The sequence below is a fragment of the Molossus molossus genome, unplaced genomic scaffold (genome assembly GCF_014108415.1).
Source record: "Molossus molossus isolate mMolMol1 unplaced genomic scaffold, mMolMol1.p scaffold_m16_p_15, whole genome shotgun sequence".
Classification (NCBI taxonomy): domain Eukaryota; kingdom Metazoa; phylum Chordata; class Mammalia; order Chiroptera; family Molossidae; genus Molossus; species Molossus molossus.
In genome coordinates, this window is record NW_023425350.1 from 1,345,489 (window position 1) to 1,363,566 (window position 18,078).

An 18,078-nucleotide genomic window follows, 5' to 3' on the forward strand; every position below is an offset into this window, starting at 1 on the left:
CTTTCACGTCGATGTTTCTCTCTCTCTCTCTCTGTTCCTCTCTCTCCCTCCCACTTTACCGGAACAAAAAATGGAAAAATGTCCTCGGGTGAAGATAAAAAAAATAAAAATAGAACTGAACTGACTTTATTTTTTGCCCTGGCCAGTTTGGCTCAGTGGTTAGAGCGTCGGCCTGTGGTCCGGAGAGACCCAGGTTCGGTTCCCGCTAAGGGCACGTACTTCGGTTGCAGTTTGTCCCCGTCCCTGGTTGGTCATGCAGGTGGCAGCCACTCGATGTATCCCTTCACGTCGATGTTTCTCTCTCTTCCTTCCTCTCTCTCCCTCCCACTCTATCTGTACAAAAAAAAAAAAAGTATTTCCATTTTCCATTATCTTATTTACGTGAATATGCTGTTGTTAGAATGTGGGAAAACAGCCTGTCTCGGACAGCCCTGATGGGCCATAATTTGATACAAACTTTTTAAAATAAAGTTTTAAAAACTGCACCCAGCCCTGGCTGGTTTGGCTCAGCGGTTAGAGCATCGGCCTGCAGTCCAGAGAGACCCGGGTTCAGTTTCCGCTAAGGGTGCGTACCTCGGTTGTGGTTAGTCCCCGGCCCTGGTTGGTCGTGTGGGTGGCAGCCACTCGATGTGTCCCTTTTACGTCCATGTTTCTCTCTTTCTCTCTCTATTCCTCTCTCTCCCTCCCACTCTATCTGAACAAAAAATGGGAAAAGATGTCTTCAGGTGAGGATAAAAAAAAAAACTGCACCTGAATACCACACTTGGGAATTTTTTATAAGGAAGTAATCTCACAGTGGCCCACATGGCTCGGTTGGTTGGAGTGTTGTCCGGTACACCAAAAGGTCACACGTCCGATTCCCGGTCAGGGCGTATACCCAGGCTGCAGGTTTGATCTCTGGTCAGGGCACGTGTGGGAGGCAACCAATCAATGTTTCACTCTCTGATCTGGGTCCCCCCTCCCCTCAGTCCTCTTTCTCTAAAATCATTTTTTTTTAATAAGAAAGGAAAGAAGGAAGTAATCTTACTAGTATGCAAACACTCAGCTTTTGGGATGTCCATCAGGGTATGGTTTATAATTCCAATGAATCTGAAATAATCCAAGCCCATTATCAGGAGGCTGCCTGAAAACATTCCACTCACCTCATCTCTACCCTGGAGCGCTTGCGTAGGTAAGAAGATGGTGCGATGGTTCATGTTTTATTGGTAAACGGGAATAACTGGATATAAGACAGCATGTAGCAGGCGTGGTGTGAGAACATTTTCCATGTATACGCATGTTGCTTATAGTTCACTGCACCCAGCTTGCGGGTGGGATCAGCAGTGTCTGTGGCTGTGGCTGTGGGCACCATTCACAGTCTGCTGGCCTCGCGCCATGTGTTTGTGCGTGGTTGTCCTCCTGGAACGGAGGAGGACCTGCGCCTTCCGCAGCCTGGGGCACACACGTGGGTGGTCACGAAGCCCAGTGCGCGAGATGGTGGAGTGTGGAGTGTGGGCCCTGTGAGGCCAAGTTCTGTAGAAAAAGGTGTCACTAGGGAAGTGAGTCAGGAACTACTGTTCTAGGGACCTTAGGTGTCCGTCTGGAGCTGTGACCTCGCGTGGCAGTCTCCCCGGCTGGGCTCGTGGCCCCAGGCGCCTGGAGCTGTGGCCTTGCGTGGCAGTCTCCCCGGCTGGACTCGTGGCCCCAGGCGCCTGGAGCTGTGACCTTGCGTGGCAGTCTCCCAGCTGGGCTCGTGGCCCCAGGCACCTGGAGCTGTGACCTTGCGTGGCAGTCTCCCGGCTGGGCTCGTGGCCCTCCAGGCGCCTGAAGCTGTGGGCCTTGCGTGGCAGTCTCCCCGGCTGGGCTCGTGGCCCCCCAGACACCTGGAGCTGTGACCTTGCGTGGCAGTCTCCCCGGCTGGGCTCGTGGCCCCCCAGGCACCTGGAGCTGTGACCTTGCGTGGCAGTCTCCCGGCTGGGCTCGTGGCCCCAGGCACCTGGAGCTGTGGCCTTGCGTGGCAGTCTCCCCGGCTGGGCTCGTGGCCCCCCAGGCACCTGGAGCTGTGGCTTTGCGTGGCAGTCTCCCCGGCTGGACTCGTGGCCCTCCAGGCACCTGGAGCTGTGGCCTTGTGTGGCAGTCTCCCCGGCTGGGCTCGTGGCCCTCCAGGCGCCTGGAGCTGTGACCTTGCGTGGCAGTCTCCCTGGCTGGGCTCATGGCCCCAGGCACCCTCTGGCTCCTCTCTCTCCTCTTACATGAGCAGAAGATTCTAAATGGAACTTCACTTTTGTAGGGTCTTTTTACGAATCCCAGTTACGGACTCTGATTTCAGGGGTGCTTGCGTGTTTGGGATTTGGCTTACATTCTCACTAACTCCTTACCTGGTCCCCTCCTTGGCCTTGTCACCATCCCTGCACCCCTAGCAGCCTTGGGCTTGGCCGTGGTGCCTGATCCTGTGCTGACCCCAGCCTGTGGCAGGGCCACCAAGTAGCACTGAGGTCGGGTCTGCAGCTTTCTCTGCACCCTTGCACCTGGGACCCCTGCCCTAGGGCCAGGGGCTTGGCGGCTCCCAGGCTTCCAGCAGTCAAGCTCGCGCTGCCTTCCTCCTTTAGCTGCGGGTTGTGCTGCACAGACGTGTGGCGCTCCTGGGCCCCATCCCGGGCTCACCCCGTGTCCAGCAGCTTACAAGACGAGTCCTCCCTGGTCATCTCAGGGCACTGTGATGCCTTCTTGCTCTGGTCTCCCTCCCAGAGCACCTTCTCCCTGCCCCTTGCTCTCAGTCTTCCCTTTTTATTAATGTTTTTGTTGAAAGTATTACAGATGTTCCCCTTCCCCCCATTGACCCCCCCAGTCTTCCCTTTAAAGTAATGCACATCAATCCCCTTTTCATGGCCTCAGCCCTGTGTGCAGGTGGGTCTAACCTGAGGAGTCAGGTTGTGAGACAGAAGTTCCCTATGCAGAGGCTCATGTGGGCCCTGCGCTGGCCGCCAGCATGTCCTGGTGTCCTGTGAGCAGAGCTGTAAGGGACCCGCGGGAAAGGGACGCTTCTGCTCCTCAGGCTCAAGGGTGAATGCAGCACTGGAAGTAAGGTGCTGCCATTCCCGGAACCCCGCCCCGCCCGGCCAGGCCCAGTCCTCCTCCAGTGACCCCACTCCTCCCAAGCTGTGCCCTCGAGGTCCAGAGGCCGCCCCCGCCAGGTGCCTCTGTCCCATGGGATGGGTTCTGGGTAGCTGAGCTTCCTTAGCATTTTATTGTCCTGATGAACCTTTCCTGTACTCTTTCAGGGAGATGCAGTTAAAGACTTGATGCTCCGCTTCCTGGGTGAAAAGGCTGCAGCCAAGAGGCAGGTCTTGAACGCCAGCTCTGTGGAACAGTCTTTTGTTGGACTGAAACAGCTCATTGTAAGTAACAACGTGTCTGATTTTCAGTATTGCTACTTTTGATAAGTCCTGCCTGCCTTCATAGTATTTCCCTGGGACTCGTTACCTTGAATATATTATCCAAAGCCCTTGCACCTATAGAGAATTTTGTTAGACTAGATATCAGTCCTGTGTAGCAAAAAGCATCATATTAACATCCTTTTAATTTTAAGTCCAATTAGTTTAAAAGCCATTATTGTGAATTATCAAATTACTTGAAGCAGCATATACTTTGATTAAATATGCTTCATCAGATACAGTGATAAAAATAAATAATTCTGTTGATATTTTTAAAATACTCTGTTTTCTCCACTTAGTGTAGAGGCTTATTATTGCTTAGGTGGGTTTACAGAAACACACATGAAAGTCTTCGTCCGTGAGCAGGCGGAGGTGCAGAGCCCAGGCATAGGCTGCCCTGAGCGCACGTGGGGCGCTCTGAGCTTTGGGCACTGAAGGGGGGGGGGGGCTCTGTGGGCCTGTGACCCACGGCTGATTGTGTGCCCCAAGGTGCTTTTTTTCTCAGCATCTTTTGTCACCTTGCTGAAATGTTGTGCTCAGAAAGGTAAGAACCCTGGCTTAGGTGGTTAGCAGACACCTTACACATGAACCAGTTAAAGTTTACTTTTCCACAAACACAAATCAGCTGATTTCTTGAGTTTCTTTTTACTGAAGTGATTCTAGCATCATTATTCCTGTGATTGAGAAGCTTCGGAAAGGAAAGATAGAGATACTCTGTTTTTCAAAGGGAAGGAGAACAACTAATTTTAAAATGTCCAAATACTTGCCCTGGCCAGTGTGGTTCAGTGGTTACAGCGTCGGCCTGTGCACGGAAGGATCGCAGGCTCGATTCCCAGTCAGGGCGCATGTGAGAGGCAACCAATCAATGAGTCTCTCTCACATGGGTACCCCCCCACACTTGCACTCTCTCTGAAAAATATCAGTGGAAAAAAATATCCTCGGTGAGGATTAACGACAACATATGTACATATATGTGCCCATATATATGCGTTCATATATATGTGTACACACACATATGCCCATATACTGAATCATTTGTTAAGGAAGCTACAGGTCTTGAAAGCCAGTGGTTTCCATGGCCATGTAACGGGCGTTAGGGACGGTCTGCTGGGTGAACGGCCTGGAATGAGAGGATGTTCAAGTGGGAAGAACTGAAAAGATCTCTGTCCCTTAGCACACACAGCAGTAAGTTCCAAATGCATTCAAACAGTTTTTTTAAAACTTCAGAAAATAGAGGTGACTTTTAGTGACTTGGTGTAGAGAAGCATTTCTTTCTTTTTCTTTCTTAGTTTTTATTTTTTTTCTATCACCATTTATCCCTCCTGTACCCTCTTCCACCCCTACTCCCACCATCACCACACTGTGTCTGTGTCCATTCGTTCTCTCTCTCCTTTCTCAACCCCTCCACCCACCCCCAGCCACCACCCCTGATAGCTGTCAGTCTGCTCTCTATCCATGAGTCTGTCTCTGTTTTGCTTGTTAGTTCAGTTTGTTCATTAGATTTCACATATAAGTGAGATCATATGATACTTGTTTTTCTCTGACTGGCTTATTTCACTTACATAATGTTCTTCAGGTCCATCCATGCTGTCACAAAGGGTAAGATTTCCTTCCTTTACATGGCCAAGTAGTATTCCATTGTGTAAATGTACCACAGCTGACTTATCCCCTCATCTGCTGATGGGCACTTGGGTGAGGAGCAGTTCTTAAGATACAAAAAAAAAACGTTTCAGGAAAATATTGATAACTTTGAAATGTAAAACTTGTATACAACAAAAACCCTTTCAACAACATTTAAAAACAAGCCACAGAATGGTAGAAGTATTTGTAAAGCACATGCAGACCTTCCAATTGGTAAGAAAAAGAAAACCTGACCGAAGTAGGGAGAAGATACGGAGAGGCCCTCAGGGGCCCCAGCTAGCCGGGAAGTAGGCAGAAGATACGAGAGGCCCTCAGGGGCCCCAGCTAGCCGGGAAGTAGGTGGAATATATGAGAGGCCCTCAGGGGCCCCAGCTAGCCAGGAAGTGGGCGGAAGATACGAGAGGCCCTCACGGGCACCAGCTAGCCGGGAAGTAGGTAGAATATATGAGAGGCCCTCAGGGGCCCCAGCTAGCTGTGAAGTGGGCGGAAGATACGAGAGGCCCTCAGGGACCCCAGCTAGCCGGGAAGTAGGCGGGAGATACGAGAGGCCCTCACGGGCCCAGCTAGCCGGGAAGTAGGCGGGAGATACGATAGGCCCTCACGGGCCCAGCTAGCTGTGAAGTGGGCGGAAGATACGAGAGGCCCTCATGGGCCCAGCTAGCTGGGAAGTAGGCGGGAGATACGAGAGGCCCTCACGGGCCCAGCTAGCCGGGAAGTAGGCGGAAGATACGAGAGGCCCTCACGGGCCCAGCTAGCCAGGAAGTAGGCGGAAGATACGAGAGGCCCTCACGGGCCCAGCTAGCCAGGAAGTAGGCGGGAGATACGAGAGGCCCTCACGGGCCCAGCTAGCCAGGAAGTAGGCGGGAGATACGAGAGGCCCTCACGGGCCCAGCTAGCCGGGAAGTAGGCGGAAGATACGAGAGGCCCTCACGGGCCCAGCTAGCTGGGAAGTAGGCGGGAGATACGAGAGGCCCTCAGGGGCCCCAGCTAGCCGGGAAGGGAAGAAACACGCATCTCCTGGGAGTCACAGAAAAGGAGGCCGCACAAGAGCGGCCTGTGTTCCGCCCATCAGGTGGCAGAGCGCTGGGCGAGGATGCGCGTCGCTGGGGCAGGGCGGGAGCGGTGCTCGCAGCCAGGCGCCAGCCACCAGCGCCCAGGAGACAGGTCCTGCCACCCTCACCCAGCACTGCCGCTCTCCTCGCACGCTCCAGAGACGCGTCCAGGAATGTCTGTTGCTGTATTATTTGCAACAGCCAAAGGTTTCAGTAAAAACCCAACTGTAAGAAAAGACAACGACTCTTTGCCGCATCTACTGCGAGAATGAAGACCATTCTCAGCAGTCAGACTGTCGATATCCCAGATAATGTCGACATCCCTCTGAAGGGCCGCACAGTTGTTGTGAAGGGCCCCAGAGGCACCTGCGGAGGGACTTCAGCCACATCCGTGTAGAGCTCAGTCTCCCTGGAAAGAAGAAGAAGAGGCTCCAGGTGGACAAGTGGTGGGAACTAGAAAGGAACCGGCCGCCGTTCGCACTGTCTGCAGCCCTGTGCACACGTGACCGAGGGTGTGCCCCTGGGCTCCGGTACGAGATGAGGTCTGTACACTCACTTCCCCATCAGCGTCCTCATTCAGGAGAATGGTTCTCATTGAAATCAGAAATTTCTTGGGCGAAAAATACATCCGCAGAGTTCGGAAGAGGTCTGGTGTTGCTTGTTCAGTATCTCAAGCCCAGAAAGATGAGTTGATTCTTGAAGGAAATGACATTGAACTTGTGTCACATTCAGCTGCTTTGACTCAGCAGCCACGCCAGTTAAAACAAGGATGTCAGAGAATTTTGGGTGGTGTCTATGCTTCTGAGAAAGGAGCAGTTCAGCAGGCCGATGACTAAGATCTGAGTTGTCCAGCTATAGAAACACCAAGATGCTGAATGATTTTCACACTTATTGGCGATACTTTAAAGATGCAATAAAAGCCTCATGTTGAAAAAAAAAGAAAAGACTACGATGCTGTGCAGTCCGTGGGTCCTTGGGAGCCGTCAGAACGCATTCACAGAGCCTCGCTCGTGGGCGGTGACTTCCCCGCGGGTGGAGCGCAGAGCTGCCCGGAGCCAGGCAGCTTGTCTGATGCTGGGAAACCCCGCAGCCCCTGCACCACAGCGCTGACCCCACAGAGTGAGATCAGACCCCGGACTCACCTGGCACCTGCCTTGGACGTGCTCCACCTCCATGTCGACACTCCGGTCGCCTGCCCTGCTCTCCTGCTGCCCGTTTGCAGGGAGGCCTCAGAGCCATGGGAAGGGCGGGTGGTGAGAGCTGCCCCTCGTAGGGTGGCCCTGGGGACACAGCTCTCCCGCAGGCAGCACCTCTGAGGCCAGGCCCTGGGGTGCTGCCGCCCCTGCCAGGTCCTCCTGACTGCCCGCAGCCTGGCAGATGGCCCCTTCTTCCCTCCTCGGGAAGCCCCGAGGGGAGCCGGCGTGGTCTGCCCCCTGGTGTGTGCAGGGCGGCCCGTGCTGGGAAGTGTTTGTGACATGCGGAGCGGCCTCGAGCTGTAGCCGGGGAAGTGCAGTTGTTTGTGTTCTGCCGTCAGGAAAAAAGTATTTGAGGGAGTGTAAGCTGTAAATGTTAAACTTTTAAACAAGTTTGTTGTGTTCTTTTCTTTTTAAATTATGATGCGATGAAAATCATCCTCACCTCTGTTTCCTCTGTGCGCACCTCTGACTTAGACTGGAGGAGCTGTCCCGAACCACCTGTGTCCTGAGGGCAGTACCGCTGAGTAAAGCTGGGTTCAAGTCTGGCTGTCACCCCCTTTTTCCCAGGCACAGTGTCCTCAGGCCACCAGGAAAGGGTGACCGAGGCTCCCAGATTCCCCCAGACTTTCCCAGACTCCCCGCCACATGCTGGTCTCTCTTAGTTGTCTGGAGGAACCAGGCCGTCCTGGCTCCTCGATGTTCGGCCATCAGGTTAGCGCAAGTTTGTTCAGACAGGACTGCGGGTCACTCAGAGCAGCGCCCTCTGCAGGAGAGGGCTTTGCCGAGAGCTGGCGCCCTGGTGGAGTGGCCGCGGGCCAGGCCAAGCCTTTCCCTCCAGCCCTCCTGGACCTGCGCAGGGGGAGGGGATGCAGCGGGAGCACGGGCACCTCTGCGCGCTGCTGGGAAGAGCCTCCTACAGAGCTGCATCGCCTTGCCCAAGACCCGTGAGATGACGGCTGTGCTTCCTCCCTAACAGCATCCTCTGGTCTGAGATGTAGACACACGTCTTAGTATCTGGAGTCATAGCAGGAGCTAGAGGCTTTTTGTGTGACACATTGTACTAATTGTGATGGTTTGGGGAGCACTTTGTGTGTACCACGTTCACAATAATAGTTTTATTACACATGGAACGTTCGATTTTTGGTGGGTGTGTGTGCACAGTGGATGTAAAGGGAGAAAGGAGTCTTTACTATGTAGGAAGTGTTTGTATATTTGAGATATTAAAATGTATGTATTAAAAACATACTAAATAATGAAAATATTTATATTAAAAGTATGTAAACATCCATGATCAGATTTTCTTGTTTACATAGTTTTGCACCGACACATTCTGTCTGCCCTGAGGCCTGCCGTCCCGATCACGGGTGGGGCTCCCAGGTGTGGGGGCATGGCGCCTGGGCTCCTTATCCCTCTGGTTAAAGCCATGCTTTTCTCAGGGAAAGAACCTCCTTTTTTATGTTTTAGCTGCCACGCTTAGCAGTAACTTACATCTTCGTACTTGGTACTCTTGTATCCTGTATCATTTCAACATGCCTTCCTTGGGTTCCTGCGTAGAGAGCCCTGTTCTAGGTAGAGATGGGGTAGGGTCTCCCCCAGGCTGCGCCGTGCGGTGTGTGCCTATCTTGTGATTCACAGACTTGCATGCTGTTACTTCAGAAAGACTGGAGAGAAACTGTTTGTATAACCCTGTCAGTTAACATTTTATGTGTGTATGTGTAGTGTATTTGCGTGAACATGAACTGATCTGTGTATTTGTGTGCATGTGCTACATAAAATTGCACGTTACACTTGTTTGTGACTGTATCTTTTTATTGTTGAACATTATATCTTAAGCATTTACCAATATTGAACAGTCTTTAAAAATATACAATACTACCTGCATGATCTGAACCTATGATAATTGAATGGGCCCTGACCGGTGGCTCAGCTACCGAGCGTTGTCCCGTGCACAGAACGGGCGCTGGTTCAGACCAGGGTGTGTGCCTGGGTCGAGGGCTCACCCCTGCAGGGCAGCTGATCACTGTGTTGCTCTCACGTGGATGTTTCTCTTCTCCCTTCCTCTCTCTCTAAAAAAAATCAATTAAAAAATACATATTTTTTAATCCTCACCCAGGGATATTTTTTCAAATATCTTCAGATAGAGTGGGGGGGGGGGCATTGATGTGAGAGGGACACCTCAACTGGCTGCCTCCCATGCAACCCGGACCAGGGCCAGGAACGAACCGCAACCAGGGTACGTGCCCTTGGCTGCAGTCGAACCCGCAACTCTTTGGTCTTTGGGCTGACGCTCTAACTGCTGAGCCAAACTGGCCAGGGCTAAAAATATCTTTAAAAAAAATTTTTTTTTCTTTATTGATATTAGAGAGGGAGAGGAAAGGAAGGAGAGATAGAAACATGGATGAGAGAGAACATTGATTGACCGCCTCCTGCATGCCCCCCACTTGGGATCTGGCCCACAACCTGGGCATGTGCCCTGATGGGGAATTGAACCAGCAGCCTGTCGGTGCATGGATCTACGCTCAACTACTGAACCACACTGGCGGGCTAAAAAAATATCTTTAAAATAGAAAAACCATCTGGCCAGTATGGCTCAATGGATTGAGTGTTGTCCCGTGAACTGAGAGGTTTCGGCTCTATTCCCAGTTAGGGCACACACCTGGATTTCTGGCTAGATCCCTTTGGGGGGTGAGGGGGATGCCGGAGGCAGCTGATCTCTCTAAAAAAATCAATAAAGACATATTTGTAAAAACAAAGTAACCTTGGGATGAGTCTTCCAGCACAGAAACCTTGTCTGCACATGTGAGCATTTCCTTAGGTGGCTCCTGCCTGGTCAGCTCCCCCAGACCTTTGCCTCTGGTGACTTCGACCCACACAGATGGCCTGGCATGGGCCAGGGCGCTCAGGTCCTGGAGCCCTCATCTCCACGCTGTCTGTCCTTGACTGCTCTGGTCACGCCCTCCCGCGGCCACCCTTACAGTGCGGTCAGCCGCACGGCCGCCCTCCACGCCACTGATCCCACAGGGCGTCCTGCTGCCCGGCCCGCCTCGGCCCTCGTCCTGCTGTCCGTCCGCAGCACGGCCCCGCGCTCCACCGCCTCCTTTCCTGGGCCTCCCCGCAGACCCTCGCTGGGAGGCCAGTGCAGAGATGGGGGCCGCCCCGCAGGAGCCTCGAATTCCTGGGGCCATGCACCCCTCCTTGGATTGACCCCCCCCTTCACTTTTCAACCAGCCTTCTACAGCTGGGTCTTTTGTTTGCTTTTTAACACTCGTGTTTTTAGTCAGAAACAAGCACGTGGTCTCACCTCTAAGAGCTCAGGACTCTCAGACGTTCCCCGCAACCTGTGTCCTCTCCCCCACCCACCCCCACTGGACTCTGTTTAGGTGCCGCAGGGAGGCCGGCGGCTGGGGCCGGCCGGCAGGAGGAGAGCAGTGGGCGGCCCTGCACACGGGCTGCCTAGATGCAGGTGTGGCACCAGGGCCCTCGGCAGCACCACTCCCTCCCTTTCTCATGATCGCAGTTCAAGAACAGACGTAGCCTCTTTGATTATAGAGCGTGATCGTCGCATTGTGTGTAGACCAGAGAAAGCATTTGGAGGCTGTTGTAGTATGCATTTTTTTGCCTAAAACTATTTCCTTTTTGTTTTTTTTCTCTATTTTCCGATAGAGTGGGAGGGAGAGAGAGAGAGAAACATTGATGTGAGAGAGACACATCAACTGGCTGCCTCCCGCACAACCCCGACTGAACTGCTGGGGACTGAACTGCAACCAAGGTACATGCCCTTGGCCGGAATTGAACCTGAGACTCTTTGGTCCAGGGGCTGATGCTCTAACCGCTGAGCTAAACCGGCCAGGGCACCTAAAAATATTTCTGAGCAATCAGCATGGAGACCCTGTGTTCCTTGACGTCATGTCTGTCACAGTTCGGACCGTTTGGGGGAAAGCAGCCCTGATTTTGTCTCCACAGTTGACCTGTGGCCCCCAGACTTTCTGGAGAGGCTGTGGGCCAGCAGTGAGTGTGGCAGCCCTTGTGCACGTGGCCAACGCCAGTCAGGGACGTCTCGGGAGCAGGGCATCTGACTGCGCCGGGCAGCGCTCCTGTCCTCACCACGGGAAGAGCTACGAGACACGGTCTAAGGAACCACACTGGCCCTGCAGCAGCTCAGTTGGGTAGTGTGTCCTCATACACCAAGGTTGCAGGTTCGATCCCCAGGCAGGGCACATGCACGAATCAACCAGTGAATGCATAAATGAGGGGAACAACAAATCGATGTTTCTCTCTGTCATCAATAATTTTTTTAAAAATTAAAAAAGAAAGAAATGAGGTCTGTGTCCTGTGACATCGCGGCCTTGGCTGCGTTGTTGGCTGGCGGCACTGGTGGCAGCATCAGGGGCAGGGTGAAAGCATTCATGAGAGGGGTGATGGGCCCCACCCCATGGCCACCGGGTGCCTGGGATCCAGACACTGGCTCTCCATGTGCGGGAAGGGCATGAGCAGCAGGACTCGCACCCTGTGCCAGGGCGGTGCAACTCAGCGCAGCCATGTGGAAGGCAGCTCCGCGGTTCTCACAGAACGAAACACAGGCCTGCCCGATAATCCAGCGGTCGCGCTCCCTCCTACTCACCCAAGAAGATCAAAGCTCACGTCCATGCCGAAACGACACGTGGCTTTGTTCATCTGAAAGACTCAGAAGCAACCACGACGTCCTTCAGTTAGGTGAACGGGGGTTTGGTCCGACAGTGGACACTATTCAGCACTGAGAAGCCACAAGCTGCTGAGCCAGGAGAAGCCCTGTAGGAACCTGAGCTGCGTGTGGCCAGGGAGGTCAGTGCCTTCTTCCAGATCACACAGCGGCGTGGCAGGAGAGGCCAGACTGCTGGAGCTCCGAGCCCCCAGCCAGGGTCCCGCCTGCCCAGGCCCACCGAGTGCGTGTGCACACCTGCACATCCACAGGACACGGGAGGCTCTTCCCCGCGAGCTGGCTGGTCCTTGCTGGTGGCTTCGTCGAGAGAAGGCTGACTCTCACTGAGGGGAGGGCAGTCTGGATTTCTAGAGGACGGTTTGCATTTTCCCTCCACTTTCGTTGGTTCGCAGCTGGTGCGGCCTCACTTCTGTGATCGGTGCCACGAGCCTGCGGCCCTCAGGGGGAGGTGGCGAGACTCACGTCCACGCCTGGCCAGCTCCTGCTCTGCTGCACTGAGAGGCCGTGCCCCAGCCGCCCCAGACAAAGGCCTGTGTTGACCACACGTGACCCGCCCTCCCAAGGCCCTGCCCCTGCCCTCACGCAGGACCCCCGGCAGGCAGCGCTCGTGAGCCAGCGAGTCTGGAAGCGGTGGACCACCACTCGGAAGTCTGCTTCCTGCCTGCTCAGCAGGGCCGCATGCCCTCAGGGTGCGTCTGGACCTCCTGCCTCAGGCCCTGCCTGTGTTTTCCTGCGGCTCCTCTGCAGCTGCAGTGGTCTCCACAGCCGCCTCGGAGCACCTCCGGGGCCACTCGGCACTCCCTGGTCTGGGCTGCCAGTCCAGTTCTCAAGGTCCCAGGTTAAGTCAGGACACCTGGCGAGTGCTCCCAGGGCACCTTATACTCTCTTCTTGGTCAAGAAGCACTTGGCATACACACAAAATTTTGTAATAAATCCTTTAGAAACATACTGTTCCATTTCTGCCTGCCTTGCTGGACCCTAACATGAATGGGTGCAGGGCTCTGCGTTCAGTCACCACTGCCCCGAGCCTGGCGTGTCCACGTGAGGGTGACTCCAAGCCCGTCTGCTGACCACAGCAGAAGCGGTGCCCATGCTGTGCCCAGAGGAGAGCCCCTTGTTTTGAGAAACACACGTTGAGCATCCACTCTTAGCTTCCGAAAGGGTTGGAACGTCTCTGATGACGCTTCCCCGTCCACAAGCCCAGTGCCCTCCCTTCTGTACTGCATCGGGGCGGAGATCAGCACAGGCCCATGCTGATGAGCTGGGGTCGCATTGCAGCGTGTTCTGTGGTTCAGGTCACAGCATGAAATTACAGAGTGTGTCGTGTTGTGGTGGCCTAGTCCATCGAGTGTTTTGTGTTAGTAATTGAATCACGGTAAACACACAGAACTCCTCACAGATGCACAGAAATATAGCCGACACAAAGACTCCACCTGAATGACTAAATGGGTAGGACTCATGGGGCGGAGTTCGCTGCTTAGAAGGGAGCAGCAGCCATCCGGATCGGGGGCAGTGGACAGCTCTCCAGCAGGACTTCTGCCTCGTCCTGTCAGCCGGAAACCCCAGCGTCCTTGTGACTAGCTCTTGGCAGTGTCTCGTGCTCAGTGTCTTCCCGCCCGCATGCACGTGCGGCGTGGACAGGCGGCCTCTGCTTGGGGTCCCGTGGGCCGGGTGGTCTGTCAGGTGTGGCCGCATCCAGCACACGGCCCTGCGTGGCTGCGTGGCGGTTCTGGTTACGGTTCCACTGTGTCTTACAGAGCTGCAAAAACTGGAGGGCGGCGGTGGACCTGTGCGGGCGCCTCCTCACAGCGCACGGCCAAGGCTACAGCAAGAGCGGGCTGCCCACCAGCCACACGGCAGACTCCCTGCAGGTACAGCCCTGTCGGACGCCGGACTGCTCTCCGGTTTGCGTGCTTGGGGGATGGCAGGCACCGCGGCCTTTCACGCCGGCGAGAACAGTGTGGGACAAAAAGGGGATTTCCATGTCCCGAATTCAGTCTGTGTGAGGTGACTCGGTCCTCCCCTTGGTGACGGCGCAGATGTGAACTGCACTTGCCACTCTGCCCACAACCAGGGAGCCCAGGGACTGAGCACCCATCTCAGTGCAGGCGCAGGGCCCCGGGCAGGTCTGGCCCAGGAGAGAACGGACAGATGCCACCCCCGTTGCGATACGAGGTGCTCAGACAGAACTGCAGGAGCCGTGCGCGAGCAGGGGCGCTGCAGAGGTCCTGGGTCCTCACGTCCCGGGCTCTCCGTGTGGAGCCCTCAGAACTGGACACGGTGTTTAGGGAGTGACGGAGACCAGCTGGGGTGGGTGTCGGGCAAGCCCGTCCTCAGGGTCCATTTCCACAGTGGCCGCTGGGGGGGAGGAGTCACGAGCTGCCTCCTCACCCCGCAGTCTCAGCCTCACCGCCCAGCCTCCTGCGGGACTGGTGTCCGGTCTGTGTTCCCCGTCACCGAACAAACCGCCCACAGGTGCTCTTAAAGCAGTGTGCTCCCCACCTCCCTGCGCAGAGCCCCGTGTGGCTCCCACGACCCACCCGAGACACCAGACTGGCCGTGACCTGGGGAGGTTGCTGGTCTGCGAGACCTTTTCATGGGGAACGAGGCTGAGTCAGCTCGTTTCTAAGGCAGCTTTGAATTCTCATCATCTCTGATTCTGTAGCACTCTCATTTGACTTCCCCTCATTTCCTTCTTTTTTTTTAAATATTTTTTTAATTTATTGATTGAGACTGGCTGGTGTGGCTCAGTGGTTGAGCATTGACCCTGCACCAAGAGGTCGCTGGCTCGATTCCCGGTCAGGGCACATGCCCAGATTTGGGCTCAATCCCCAGGAGGGGACATGCAGGAGGCAGCCAATCGATGTTTTTCTCTCTCTCTCTTTTTTTTTTTTTCTATCCTCACCCGAGGACATCTTTCCATTTTTTGTTCAGATAGAGTGGGAGGGGGGAAGAGAGAGAGAAACATCGACGCTAAGGGACACATCGAGTGGCTGCCGCCCTCATGACCCAACCAGGGCCGGGGACAAACTGCAATTGAGGTACATGCCCTTAGCGGGAACCAAACCCGGGTCTCTCTGGACCACAGGCCAACACTCTAACCACTGAGCCAGACCGGCAGGGCTGTTTCTCTCTTATTGATATTTTTGTCACTCTCTCCCTTTCCTTACCTCTCTCTCTAAAAATCAACAAAAACATTAAAATTTTTTTATTGATTTTAGAGAAAGCAAGGAAGGGAGAGAGAAACACTGATTTGTTGTTCCACTTACTGATGCATTCACTGGTTGATTCTTGCATATTCCCTGACCGGGATCGAACCCACAACCTTGTGTATCGGGACGATGCTCTAACCAACTGAGCTGCCAGCCAGGGCCCCCATCATTTCCTGGAAGATACTGCTCAGATGTTGGGCACCTCCAGCACCCTCTCTGCCAGGCCCCTCCCCACGGGCCTCTCCCAGCCCCTGGAGCTGTGGTATCCTGGGGAGGGAGCTGTCTCTTCCGGCCCTAGCAGAGCTGTCTGCCTGCACAGCCTGCTCAGTGAGCACTGTCTGAGGAGCTGAATCGGATAGAATCACTCACATCATTATCAGCGTAATTATGCAAACGTGCAGGGAAAGTTAGTTTAGCCTTTGTTTCCATACATTTGAAATGAGCTCTGGTCCCGAGGAGCAGGGAACAGGCGTGTGCAGACGGGCACTTGTGGGTAACCTGTCCTTTGATTGTGTCCAGCTGTGGTTTGTGAGGCTGGCGCTGCTGGTGAAGCTGGGCCTCTTCCAGAACGCGGAGATGGAGTTCGCGCCCTTTGGGAACCTGGACCAGCCGGACCTCTACTACGAGTACTACCCACACGTGTACCCAGGGCGCAGGGGTAAGGCGGCCCCCGCGTCCGTGCCCTGCGTGTGTGCGCTGTGCGCACAGTTGGGTGCCCTCGGTGTCCTGACCTCCCAGTCCCGAAAGTCAGGGGGGAGCCTGACGGGGCCTTGAGAAACCTCGCCCCACTTTCCACACTCGCCCAGACGCACTCACGATGCATCCCCGTGTTCACGGCACCACCATTTCACACGCAACAGCGGGTCGACTGTCCCAGGGCTGGCTGGTGGGTGGACCGTCGGACCCTCCGACCTTGCCCCGGAGTGAAAACCATGCCGGCCGTCACCAGCACAACCCCACACGGGGACGCAGCCCGCCGTGCGGCCCAGTGCTGGTTCGGGCCTTCTGCAGCCTCTCTGTGGTCCAATCTCTCAGAAAGTCTGGGTGACGGCGCGGAGGGGAGCAGACTTCACCCCCGGAGAGCAGGTGTCTGCCGCCCCCTCGCTAGCCCTCATGGACAGGTGCTGGCGGCAGGGGGCGAGGCTGAGTGGGTGGGGACAGTGCTGTGTGGTGGGTAGACTGCCTGGCAGCTCTTCATCCGGTTCCTGGGGGGCCGCCCTGCTGAGTGCTGCAAGCCCCTCCCCCGCCCTGCCCTCTCGCCTGGTGCTGCTCACTCGTGGGCAGAGGGACCCTCTGCTGGCCCCGGGCTGGAGCTGCCCTGGGTAGGTGTTTTGTCCGCTGTTAACAGGAATTCAGAGCTTAGAGCACACAGGTCGTCTCTTCATGGCTCTGAGGGACCCGATTTCCTGGAGCTGCATGGCCTGTCCTGGTCTACCCTGAGTCCAGGGAAACTGCTCTCAGAATGACACACACCAACTGGCTGGGGACAAACGGCTCTGTGGTGGCCGGGCCGGCTCCTCCTGGCTTCTAGCCCTGCTGCGGGCTGGGCTGCGCAACGGCTCAGCACACTGTACACGTCTGGTAGGGCCGCAGTGCACTGGGCGACACTGGGCCTCCTGTCTGGAAGGAACCAAGTCCTGGGGCTCGGTGTACAGCTCCCCATCCGCCTTCCCCTCGCCTTGGAGGACCTTTGTCCCGAGGTTGAGCAGTCTGGGAAGCCCCCTTCCGAAGCCCTGGACTCGGCCGCACCAGGATCTGGGGGAGGAGGGCAGTGGCCTGCGCCGCTGGGCAGTCTGGTGGTGGGATGGGCGCAGACCGGCGCACCTTCACCTGAGTGTGTGACGCTCATCCTGGTGGCGCACTGAGCGTCTTTGGTGTTCCTTCTCACTTTGCGGTGTGGCCAGCACACGCAAGGCCCCGTCCCCTCGCTCACTTCAGCCTTCAGTGTGCACGTCCGAAAGGGGCTGTGCCGTGCAGACAGGTCACTCTATGAATGAGCTCCAGTGTCTTTTATTACATCTTGAGCGTCATTCTGCCTATTCGGAGTGGTCATAGCAAGGCCTGCAGGGACTGCGAGTGAGAGCCACATGCTGTGTCCCGGGAGGGCAGTGTCATGGCCTCGTCTGTCTCTGACCTCTAGCGGCTTCCTAGTCACTCCAGCCTCCGAGGACACGGTGATGGTGCTGCTCAGGGCGGCCTCCCTCTGGTTTGCAGGGAGGAGGGGCAGTGGGCAGTGAGCAGATCAGGCCCGACCACCCCTCTGCTGAGCTTGGAGGGTCTGGGGGGCGCCCGCCGAGCCTGGTATGCCTGTCACTCTTCTCCCTCGTCCCTGGCCTCTGCCCCCCCGTCCTGTGCTCCTCTCGTGTCTCGCTTCTTGTGCTCCCGGTGAGCCTGGGACCCAGCTGGTGCTCAGATTTCAGCCACTCACGGCTCAGATTCTGCGCCTGGAAACCAGCAGGAGGCTGTAGGGTTCGTGTGCCGACTGCCCGCACCTTCTCGTCAGCTGGAAGTCCCCGCTCTCTGGGACATGTCAGGGTCACACTTGGCACAGAGCTGCCTCACCTCTGGTTGCTGGTGCTCAGGAAGCTCAGGGCGGGGCTGGCCATGCAAGTGGGGATGGGGAGAAAGAGGGGTGGCCCTCACTCACAGTCCGGGGCATCCAGGCTCTGCAGCACTGCCCTCACGGGGGTGCAAGGGGCCGTGGCCCCAGCCTCGCCTACACTCGGCTGTGTTTTGTTGTCTTCATTGTTGACGGCGTTGAAACTGCTGCTCTTGGGGCTTTAAAATGCCTTTTGGGCTCCCCATCCCCCTCTGCGGTCTTCACCGGGCCCACTAGCTTGCTGCTGCGTGACCACTGACGAGCGT

At 55.7% G+C, this 18,078-nt stretch overlaps 1 protein-coding gene across 1 annotated transcript in view; it reads left to right on the plus strand.

Annotated features, from left to right (window-relative positions):
- Nucleotides 1–18,078, plus strand: part of TRAPPC12 (trafficking protein particle complex 12) — a 44,340-nt gene that overhangs the window by 7,665 nt on the left and 18,597 nt on the right. The window contains exons 3-5 of the mRNA XM_036262771.1: nt 3,261–3,377; nt 13,759–13,872; nt 15,733–15,871. Coding sequence (XP_036118664.1) covers nt 3,261–3,377; nt 13,759–13,872; nt 15,733–15,871 — 370 coding nt within the window. The remainder of the gene's footprint in view (nt 1–3,260; nt 3,378–13,758; nt 13,873–15,732; nt 15,872–18,078) is intronic.